At 38.2% G+C, this 12,133-nt stretch overlaps 1 protein-coding gene across 1 annotated transcript; it reads left to right on the forward strand.

The window, feature by feature from the left end:
* The first annotated feature begins 8,426 nt into the window (after positions 1-8,426).
* On the forward strand, positions 8,427-11,486 carry si:dkey-35i13.1 (uncharacterized protein C11orf87 homolog). Its single transcript, XM_026934958.3, has 2 exons — positions 8,427-9,018; positions 9,541-11,486. The coding sequence occupies exon 2, from the start codon at positions 9,700-9,702 to the stop codon at positions 10,168-10,170; it is 471 nt and encodes a 156-aa protein (XP_026790759.1). The 5' UTR covers positions 8,427-9,018; positions 9,541-9,699; the 3' UTR covers positions 10,171-11,486.
* The last annotated feature ends 647 nt before the right edge of the window (positions 11,487-12,133 follow it).

Genomic DNA, 12,133 nt, shown 5'->3' on the forward strand with positions numbered 1-12,133 from the left:
ACAAAGATCTGATTTTCAAGGCAGTGCTTGTGGTGAGCCATAGGCCAGGTTTTTTTTTTTTGTTTTTTTTTTTTCTGACAGATCCACGATGCCAGACTGCAAAGACAAGGGACCTGAAGAAACTGAATTATGTAATAAGCTTGTTTTGTGTATTGATTATTGCAGTTGTTCTGAAGGCTGTGAACACTATTGCAAAGAGACCTGAGGTGAGATGTGTCTAAAATAAGAACCTTGTGACTGAAGTAAATGCACAATGAGGGGAGACTCAAGATTTAATACAAAAATAAGATAAAAAGTGAAGACTATCTGGATTTAAGCAGAGTACCCTGAAATAGGACAAAGACAATCAGTTTTGTAACAAAATGCAAAACAAACTCCCAAGACTGAGCCACCAGCAAGCAGATGCAAAGACCATGCGTGCAGTTAAAGTGATTCTTTCACAGGCTTGCCACTGGGAGTCAATCTCAAACTGGAAGTCCTCCATGTCATGACACACTCTGGTAGGAGTGTAGAGCCTGACAGATTATTTTAATGTGCACTGTCTTAAAAATGTTCTTCGAGGGTTCTTTGAATAGTTAAAATTTCTTTGTTTCCTAAATGGAATTCTCTCTGGCTGGGAAACCTTCAGTATATATATTTAACCCATTTCCCCATACACTGAACCATGCATTCACGCAGAAGGATAAGCTGAAGAATGCTTTCCTGTCAGGAAATTGTAGAGAATACTTCATGGTGTGATTAAAATTGAGTATTTATTCATCAGGACATTAAAATGTTGTACACACTTAAAATTCATAATAATCTTGTGTAATTATTTGTGTTTATCTGGCCAATGGTGGAGTCCATTTTAAAATATTTTAAATATGAAGCTCCATAACATAGGTTTCATAACAGTTCAAATTCAACTGAATATCTGACTTTCTGCTGTTTTTGTTGGAATAGCTGCCTGAGAAAAGTCTTTTAATGGGATTGCATGATTTAAAGAGTTATGTGGACAGCTGGTTTCAATCGTATCTCTCCTCTTCTAATTAAATAACTTACCTTGCTTCTTAATCTGTCAACCTGTTGGCAGTTTCTTTGTAATTACCTGTGAAGTTGAAATGCTGCTAAGAGACATCCAGATAGACAGCTGCAGTCTGAAGTTAGTCTCATGTCTGAACACAATCTTAATGAAGATTAGTAATTCTATTATCATGGCAGCACTATCCATATACATGTCTTACAATTCTTTGTTGTTTAATTCAGGGGAATGGCACTTTAGGGAAAAATCTGTATTAATTTGCTATCCACAGAATGCCAGAACAGTGTCACATTATTCCAGGATTTAATCATGAAGCTCTATACAGGAGATTGCCTACTGAAGGCTGTCAGATGTGAACTTACAGCCTCTTATCCACACAAATTGTTTCCTCATTTAAGTTCCCACACAACATTGTTCGCCTGTTAATTATGTAGAGTATCCATAAATAATGGCCCTACTAAGAGAACTCCCATGACCAATAAATAGAAAGGAACACTAAAAGAACTATACTGAAAGAATATAACATCATCTAAAACAGTCTTTAAAAAGTGTTCCTAAATATTGATTATATATGTTTTCCCATCTTAATTATTCTCTCACTTTAATTTCCACAGTCTGTGGTTATAATAAAAATAGTAATGCTTTACATTAATGCTAAAACACCTTTTTTTTTGCCAGTTAATATTAACAAATGATGAACTGCAGCAACACAGCATAAGTAATACAATTAATAACAAAATATGTTAATGCATGTATTAATTGATGTTTGTTTAAATGTTGAAGTGTTAAAAAAATACTCCATGGCTAAAAATATGTCCCCATAAATGATCAAATATTAAATTACAGCATGTTCCTAAATGTTGATAATTTACAGACGTCTGGTCTCTGAGTGTAAATACTGGAACTTTCTATGCAGTCTCAGATCTGAATTTTGCCAGTTAAAACTGTCATCATTTTAATGAATTGTTGGTCCATATATATATTTATATATATTATTGTGGGCTTAATTTTACTCATTGTTGGTATCATGGTATCCGTGGACTATTTGACATATTTGACTTATTTATGTTATATTTCAGTTTTTAAATTTAGGTTTATCCTTCACACTGCTGGTTGACATTTATAATTCACACTAGTCTCAGAGTGTCACTCAAGAAAACCAGGAAATCTAGATATGGATATAAATGCAATGAACAAAAAACATGCACACAATAATAAAACCAACGGTAACTGACTTAGGAGCTAGAAATTGACTAAAAAAAAAACCTATTGGGCTTGGCTTAGAAATGCCCTGATTCAACACTTAGCAAAGACTTATTGTAGGTGGTTACAGGAAATCTAGCTAATGAATGTTGGATGTTTTCATTACTGCAGTAAAATGGAATGAGGAGGTGAGGCCATTACTGTGGTACTTGAAACACATCATGTAACATAATTACAACATGCAACAAATTAGAAATTTCCCAGAAAAAGTTAAAGATTCAAGCATACAGCATGAAAAACACAAAAAAAAACAAAGCCCTAACTTGACAGTGATTTCCCAAAGGACGTAAGACTGACCTAAACATATTGACTTGGTTTTAAATCTTTAAAATTAGACAATCCACATGAAAGGGTTAATCGGTCTAACACTAGACTTTATCTGTATGTGGGAACTGGGAAACTGGCCCAATATACTGCAGCTGAGGTAAGCATTTTGTTCTTCATAAATACCCCTAAGAGATACACATTAAACCCTCAAAATGCTCCTTTAAACTGAGGGGTAAATAAAACTTTATGTAATGTACACCATTTATTTGGCTGGAGAATGGGATACATTTCATGCTGAATGTGTGAACAGCTGCTTTCATTTTAAAATGAGTCTTCCTGGTTGGTTGTTTTAGGAGCTACTGTTAGATAACTCAGGATAACAGAGCTGCTTGTTTGGCTTGGGAGTGAATTAAGCTATATGTTGGATCATTATTCTGCTTTATAAATTCGACACAATGAATTTACCGCACTGTAAAAAATTGCTACAAATTTTACAGTAATTTAATGGCAATTTGAGTTGCCAGTAAAGTACTGTAAAATTTACAGTAAACAACTGTAAAACATATTTAAAGTAAAGTACTATAATATCTTAATGTTGTATAAAATGACACATAGCCCAGCACACTTGCGCGTTTGGCTGATGCAGGATACAGCTGAGTTGAAGGTTACAGGTCTTGCCCAACCATGACAGCTTGGTAGTACTGTGATTTAAACACACAAGCTTCTGAGCTGTGACTCAAAGCCTTAACCACTGAGCCACCATAACTATACCACAACACCACCACAATTACACCACAACACCACCACAATTACACCACAACACCACCACAACTAGCTTGCATTGATTCAACTACTTTTACCACTGAATTAATGCCACTAAAAGATTGCAATGAATCAGTGAATACAGTTATTTACTGTAAATTTTACAATACTTTATTGGCAACCCAGGTTGCCAGTAAAATACTGTAAAATCTACAGTAAATTTTTTTACAGTGTGGCCTTCTATTTGCATTAATCAACTGCATAAATAATTAATGTTTTAGAATACCTCACACATGGTTTGTAACCAGCAGCAGGTTGTAATGGCCCTATTTTGGCATTACATTTGCATCAGCTGTTAGCCATTGGATGCATGAAGAAATCTGCACAAACTGTGACAATCTCTATCAGTTTGTCTTGAGTCTTTGTCTGCTAGGATAAAATGCTGTTTTATTTGTTTTATAATGCTGAAAATTGTCCCAAGCTACAGCATATAATGTATGACTCAGTATTTTAATTATGTGTGTTCAAATAAGTCTTATCATCTCATCACCCATGTATACTCAGGTAGTGGTCTGCAGTGGGAGCAGGTTTGTACACACTGACACAATCCATGCACCAACTTATATTTATTGAAAGTAAAGAAATCCAACCAAATCATTTCCATAGACCAGGCTGTCTCTTTCATGTAAGGCAGAATTGTACCTAATAAAGAGGCAAACAGGGTAAATATAAATGTAATAAATTAACACGACCATTAAATTTAGTGACTTGTTTCTATTTCTCTGGCCTATACTTTCCCATGTATTATCTTTTAGTTTATCAATCTGGAAAACTGAGCCATAAATGCATATTTGAATCCTGCTGATGTCCATTCAGATAATGTTCAAATTACTAAACATTATGTTCCAGCTATATTTTTATCTTTAATGTTCCCATAAAACTCATTGCTATTGTGGATTGTTTATTATGGTTTTTTTTGTCCTTTTGGATGCCTACTGATGTGTTTTCATTTTTATTAACTATTTCCTCTTCTGATTTTTCACTTCAACTGATTTTGTTAGTTTCTGTTTATCCTGTGTTGTACTTTACATTGACATGTATTATTCACTAGATCATTTTTGTAATTTTGTAAAGAACAAAATAAATCTTAGTGCTAATTCCCAGCATTTCTCTGCAATTCCCAGCACTTCCCAGCATATTCACTTCATATATGAATCTTAATGTTATATTTTTGTTACATTTCTGATTTATGCAAGACTACCCATGATTTCTTCACGTGTCTTAGCTGTCATTTAACTGTTTATTTAATTCTACTTAGTCACTTTGCTTCCCTCTCATTTCCCTTCTCCAAGTTCTTATATTTCTGGGCCTCGGTCTGTTGCAGCCGTCAAACTGATCACATTTTCAGATTTCTGTCATACACTCTTCTCTTCTCTCCTTATGCTTTGCCCTCATCAAATTCAGCTCAGTTCTTTCAACCCCACATGTCAGTCCACTCTTCACCACGCTGACTTTAGTACATCTTGGATCTGCTCCTGCATGCTTGCCCTCTCTCTCCTTCTCCCATCACATTCTGTCTTCTTTGCCCAGAAACTGTCTCCACTGGTCACTTTCCTCTCAGTGTGAATCTGTTTTATCTGCTCTCTTCTCCTCATTCTGCTCCCCCATTACCCAGTCACCCACTATTCTGTTTCTTTCTTTTGCTTTATGTTGCTTCTGCTTCCTTGACTGCCCATTATTCTCTGCTTCTGTCACACCTTCTGTCATTTTATTAAGCTGTCCCTACTTACCTTGGTGAATTTGCCTGGCAAAACGCCATATCCCATTGACTTTATACCCAAAATGTCTCTCCTATTCCTCTGTTGTTACCACTAGCTCTCCTCTTCTCATACTTGGTGGTTATCCACATTTCTCTTCCTTTCCTCTCTTTTTTGTTTTTCATAAAACATTTCATTCTGGTTTCTCATTATATTACTTGCTGTACTTTGTGCTTCTAAAATTAGCCACACATTGTGCAGTTACCAGTTCCATGATAGAATGTTCTATCACCTAAACCCTTTTTTTCCTCAGATTATAAATGGCAGAGCTCAAACACCTCATCTAGCTTATTCTATTGATCAGCTAACTATTACAGCCTAGCAAACACTTTCCCCATAATAAATTCTAACATAAACACTAATTAGTGTCACTTTTATCTTTATGTTAGCTTATTGGAAATCCTGAAAGTCATATTGTTATAACTATTTACATCTATAAAAGTGTAAACATATGAATTGAATAGTGGAAGTCTGGGTTCTCTGGGCTCTCAAAGCTCATAGTTTAAATTTCAGCAGACACAGCTGAAGTCTAATGAGCTACAAGGACAATATCAAGCACAGAAATGTTCTACCAGGAGCACTTACAAAGCTTTTATGTAATTTTTGAAGCAGCAGCTGTAGTGTAGAGCAAACTTGCAGGAGATTAGAAAAAGAAATGGTGACATCTACGTGTCCATTACCAAAAAGAATAATAAAAAGTTAGCTGGAGAATCTTCTGATTGCCCAGGTGGTCTGATATGCACAATAAAAAGGCATGAATCTAAATCTAAATAAGATTTAAGAAAGATATATACATGTGGAAGTTCATATACAATAATATTCGTTAGATTTTATATAACAACCATTACCATTCTAATTTTTTTTACAAGTTGGTTACTGTGGATTCATAAGAATTGTAAATTATAACACCTGTGATGTGTTGCCACTTGAGACATTTCTTTAGTTGGTTTCCATCCATCACCTATCCATTTGTATATTCAATTCAGAATTTTATTAGGGCATTTCCACACATACACCATATGGCAAAATGTTTGTGGACATCTGACCATCACATTCATATGTGGAGCTTCCTTGCCACAAAGTTGGAACAATTGTGTAGGATGTTTTTGTATGCTGTAGTATCACAATTTCCCTTCACTGGAACTAAGGAGCCCAAACATATTCCAGCATGACAATGCCCTTGTGCACAAGCAAGGTCCATAAAGACGTGGTGTGCCAAGGTTGAAATGAAAGAACTCGAGTGGCCTGCACAGAGCCCTGACCTCAACCCCACTGAACACCTTGATGAACAGGAACATCGACTGTGCCCCAGGCCCTCTCGCCTGACCTCAGTGCCTGACCTCAGTAATGCTCTTGTGGATGAATGGACGAATCCCCACAGCAATGCTGCAGAATCTAGTGGAAAACCTTCCCAGAAGAGTGAAGGTTATAAGAGCAAAGGTGGGGCTAAATCTAAATATGGCATGGGATAGTCAAAAAGCACATATAGGTGTGATGGTCAAATGTCCACAAATTTTTGGCCATGTAGACTACATATACAAACTATATTCTTTCTGACTATATTAAAAATTGTGCACCTTAATTGTATATTATAGCAGATCCATCTGCATAGAACTTTTCATTTCAGCAGGTCATTGCCAGAAGGATTCATTACAGTTAGTAGGCTTGTGTGTGGGCTGCTCTGCATTTTAGTGTGGTGGGTGAAAGAAGGGCATTATTCACAACACTAGTCTATTAATAATGTATAAGCAATATCTCTTAAGAAATGACTTATTTCTCTTAAACGCTGAGTAGAATTAATATGAGAACAACCATAATAATCTATCTCACCATTTCTCTTTAAATATGGATTACAAAGTATATGATGCACCTTGTGTTTGCCCTTAATTTCATTTACCAACAAAGATGTTGACATGGAGTAAATATCAGTATATTTACAGACGTCCCTGAGAAACATTAACAGGATTATAAAAGTCAGTAAATATCCCCAAGAAATATTCTGTTTTCTTCTATTTGAAAGTGATATAACAAACTGATAAATGCATATTACGTTGCATTATTCATGTTACATATTGCCTCAGATCATAGTTTCATCACCAACAAAACAATATGTATTAAAATTCAGTGTAGAGGTATTTGTGAAAAGAATGTAAATTAAATTCAACCACTGTAAAAAAAAAAAACCTGTTACATGCAACACTCTAATAGACAGCAGTCTAAATTTAGCCATGGTGAGATCAGTGCTAAGACATTGACAGTGCAAACTGAGGAGCTCATCGCCACCAGTGGAAAGTCAGCACATCTCTATTGGCCTCCAGACCCTGGATCCATCACTACCTGACTGCTTTTGTCAGGTCAGAGTTTAGGAGTGCAGGCTTGTAAATAGTGAGGATGTGTGAGAGCTTTTTAATGAATACAAATTCGCCCTTTCTGAGGTGGGTCTCAAGTGTAGTGTAAAGCAGATTTCAACTATTTTTTGAAGAGAAAGGGGTGTCAAATTTTTCAATTAGATATTGGCTTAAGGTCATGAAGTGAGGGAAGCAAATACACAAGCAAAATTCTTGAATTTTTTTTTTTTATCAGTCAGTGCTCTTGGTTATTTCATGTGTGACAGATGTATTATTATTATTATTATTATTATCATTATTATTATTATTATTATTATTATCCTGACTGGAATCAGAACCTATAATTGGCATCTTGATACGTGGCTAGATTTTATCGTAACAAAGGATTTTACATGTCTTGTATCTTATTTAGTGTTCACCCTGCATCACCAAGTTTAGGGTGGCAGGGTGGTGCAGTTGGTAGCATTGCCACTTCACAGCTCCAGAATCCCTGGTTTGATACTGTCTGTGCAGTGTTTTGCAAGTTCTACCCTTGTTTGTTTTCCCTCTGGGTTCTTCGGTTTCCTCCCACATTCTAAAATCATGCCAGTAGGTGGATTGGCAGCTCTAAATTACACCAAGGTGTGTGTGTGTGTGTGTGTGTGTGTGTGTGTGCGTGTGCATGGTGCCCTGCAATGGACTGGTGTCCCATCCTGGGTATAGTCCCCCCTCATGCCCAGTGTTCCTGGGATAGATTCCAGAGCCACTATGACCCTGACCAGGATATAGCAGTTACTGAAGATGAATGAATGACCAAATGTTGTTCAGGTAGACAGTTGCATTGTCTTTTGGCAAAAAAAAAAAAAATGCAATTATTTATTTCTTAATTTTAGTATTACACCAGCTTTTATTTTACCACTGGACATTCTCACGCTAATGTCCATTCATGAAGTCTGGCTTTAATTCAGCATGCATGCATTTGCCATTTTCAGCCATTCTGACAAAACAGCTGCGAGCTCGACAACTCGAAACGCCCTTTCATTAAGTCTTAACTCAATCAGATCTCCTATCAGTGTCGTGTTAAACACTAGCACGCGCGCCCCAATTTCCCCGGTTTTACCCAGTGATTTGTTTTTTTCCTGCATTCAGCACTGAACAGCTCCTCGCGCGCGTCATGCCTTGAGCAGAAACCTGAGCAGCTCGGTCGAACTGAACGCACGCGAATGCACTGAAATCTCGAAATGCGTCTATTGTTCTGGCGCAAGTGTTGAGTTGTGCTCGGCTCAGCTGACGGGACGGAACGGGCGCAACAAAAGCGCGTCGTGTCTTCCTGCTACAGCGCCTTCCAAGCTTCCCTCTGCAGATCCGAGTGCATATGCGTGGAGAAATATGCATGAATGAGCTTGCTGGTTTTTACTGTGCCCTTTGGGGGTTATCGATACGTCATCGCGATCTGTGAGGGATTGGCCGCTTTTCCGCTTCCTTTTTATTTCTTTCTCCCAATTTGCAAACGCGGCCAGTCTTCGCCTCCGGAGCGGCAGGATTCCCACAGTTGGGGAAGGTAAACTGCATTTTTATTGCGTGATATATTGCACTGATTGAAAAAAAAAGCTGTCTGTAGTGGTTGCACACAAGGAAATCCGTGTCAGATGTGCTACTTCTGCTACACTCTGCGTTTTGTAGCTCATCTGGCGTCCACTTTAGTCTCATGCAGGAATGCCGCAGTTTTTTTTTAATCTTGTAGATGAGATTAGATTAACCCGAGGCAAATTCTTTGAATTTATAGCAGACTATCCATAAAGTGGCAGGCCTACCAAAGCTCCTGATTTATTTATTATTCATGATCAAAGTTCAGGCACTATTGCGGAGGTTTTGTTATTCCCACTGCTGCTGGCTGGACAGAAATAAAATATCTAGGCAATGTTCATGCCATATGGTGGGGAACTATATTTTAGGGTTAGTCAGTCATTCTGGAGTTTAGACCACACTTGATTACTATAAAGTGATTATGAGATCTGATTAGGTTTTTTGTCCTTTAACTGCATTAGCACTTTTATTTAATTGTGTATTGGATCTATTTTAGGGTGCCTCCCGAGGGAATCTTGTAATCCTTCCGTGCAAGAGGAATGAGCGCAATATAGAGGCAACGGTGACACACAAGGGCTGGAAATTCGCCGTCAGCCGTCATCAGAGCCTCGTCCTGGTTTTTTTTGGTGGGGAATACGCTTCTTAAAAGGACTAAATGAGCGCCGGGTCTTCCGAAAGCCTGGCGCTTTCGATCCCACCGTGCACCTCGAATGGCACGGCGCGCGCCAATGGCACGTGCGCCGACCCCACCGATCCGCTCTTCCGGTCGTTTTCGTCCACGATGGTGTTGTTAGTGCTTGTGGCGATGATCGCCGGCACTGTCCTGGTCTCCCTCGCCACCTTTCACCTGCACAAGAGCAAGATGAGGAAGCGCAAAATGCAGAAAGCGCAGGAGGAGTACGAACGCGACAGCGGCCGCCCCAAAGCCGTGCGAGGGAAGCCAAGCAGCAGACACTGCGTAATGGAGAGACCCACGGCGGTGCAGAAAAGCGACCTGAACGCCAAAAGATCGGATAAAGAAGCCGCTGACAGTGCAGGCATCCCGGGGAAAGAGTGCACGGATTATACGAGACATACGAGCCAGACGCGCGGAGATCACCTGTTGGAATCCGTCGCGGTGTCTTGATTAACGCGGTGCCATCCCAATGCTTTGACACTGTAAATACAGCCCGTGTTTTGGTATAATTATATTACACGGGTGGGGATCCAGAATCAGCCTCTATACGCATGAACAGTGCTAAATCTTCTTCAGCTTCAGGAGGGAGGAGCCCGCTGGAAACAATGGACGCGTGCTTCAAGGCCAATAGATTTATAACGGTTTATAAGCTAGTGTCGCTGTGTGTGAGGATTGTATAGATCTCCTTCCTTCATCCATCTGAATAAATAGGCTCCCACTGCTAAAACAAGGAGTAGCCTGATTTCCTGCTTTTAAGAACCTAAAATTGTCATCTGGACCGCCAACCTTGATGGATGATGTGGACCAAACTGTAATATATGATTAGGAGTAGGAGACATGCTGGATGATATATTTGTTGCCAAAAGTCAGGTATGACTTCATGATTGAATTGAGGAGAGAACTAGATTGAGTTCCTGTATGCTAGAGCTGAAATAAGGACTAAGTCAAATAACTGGGCTTGTAGACGTCAATGTAGACTTCTTCTTCTTCTTCATACTTCTTCATCCTCGTACATATTTTAGAGTATTTCCCAGTAGCCTGCTCAGCAAGGTCCCCAGTGTTGAGTTAACACCCACAGTGTAAGAATTTGAATTAACATTTGATTTATGAAAGAACTCTTACATTTCTCATTTGCATTGAGATCGAATACCCCAATATGGAGAAACATGGTATTATACAACACTGTGGATTTTGCTGTGCACCTTTACTTATAGTTGTCTATTTAAAAAAAAACACGTGTATCAATATTAGGCTAAATCGTGATCTAAGTTTATGTCAGGTAGGCCTAAACTGAGAGCTGAGAACTTTCTCTGAGAGCTTGGCATGAAGAAATGTGGTAGTTTAGCACCTTTTCCCTGAGACTGTTAGCGCACTATTGCAGCTCCTAGTGGTAGTATTAAAAGCATCTTCATGTTCTGGTCACAGTGCCGTAATTCCCATAGCGATATCCAATATATATCCAGAGGTACTTTAGTTATGTATTATGCTACAGCTTTGGATCATTGCTTTCTTCTTTGCATTTTTGCTCAAGATTAATCTAAAACTAACAGCTAACTATTTTATTATACTCTGATTATATATCTAAGGAATGTCATTTAAAATCTACAGTGAATAAGACATTTTCAAAAGTTATTTTCTGTATTTCTTTGACGTTGTGTTTAACCATAAGGAGACATTCAATATAACATTGTAATGAAAACAGGTATTATTTTATTTTATTTTTCAATGCCTACTACTTTGAAATACCAATAAAGAATTGTGAAAATGTGTGTGTGTGTGTGTGTGTGTGTGTATGTGTGTGTGTGTGTGTGTGTTCTTCTTGCAGTTCTAAATGGAGCGTCATTAAGGTAATAGGCTCATTAGTATAATGTGCTAATCGTGACAGGGAATAGAAAGGCACATTATAAGGAAGCTGGCATGCTGCTGGAGTATAATGTGTAGTCATCCAGTGTTATAAAATTTCTGTCCAATATGAACAAGGATTTTGGCTTTTGGCTGTAAATTTGAAATAATTGAAGCAGTTTTGGCGGTGTGTATTCACAGAGCACATTTCATATAGCAGCTCAGACGTTATGACAAATTCTGTTGAACCCTTTAGGTGAATGCCCTAGGTCATTACAGTCCTTATATCCACATGTTCCATGTGCACTTTGTGAGACTGGGTGAGAACTGAACACCTTATTAGCAGATTCCCGAAACCATCAAGTGACAAGAGAGATATGTACTTATTTGATGTCATAACAAGCTACTCACCAAGCTATAGGCCCTCCATGATGCATTTCAGTTATATTTAACCAGGGATATTGTACAAAATATTTGGGTCCTGTGCTAAAACCTTCCTGTGTCTTGAAAATGGAAAGTTTCATCCAGGCGCCTTGAGGACTCCCTTTCACAAATGGCCCAAGTTAGTAAA

This window comes from Pangasianodon hypophthalmus, chromosome 14, assembly GCF_027358585.1.
Source record: "Pangasianodon hypophthalmus isolate fPanHyp1 chromosome 14, fPanHyp1.pri, whole genome shotgun sequence".
NCBI classification, from domain to species: domain Eukaryota; kingdom Metazoa; phylum Chordata; class Actinopteri; order Siluriformes; family Pangasiidae; genus Pangasianodon; species Pangasianodon hypophthalmus.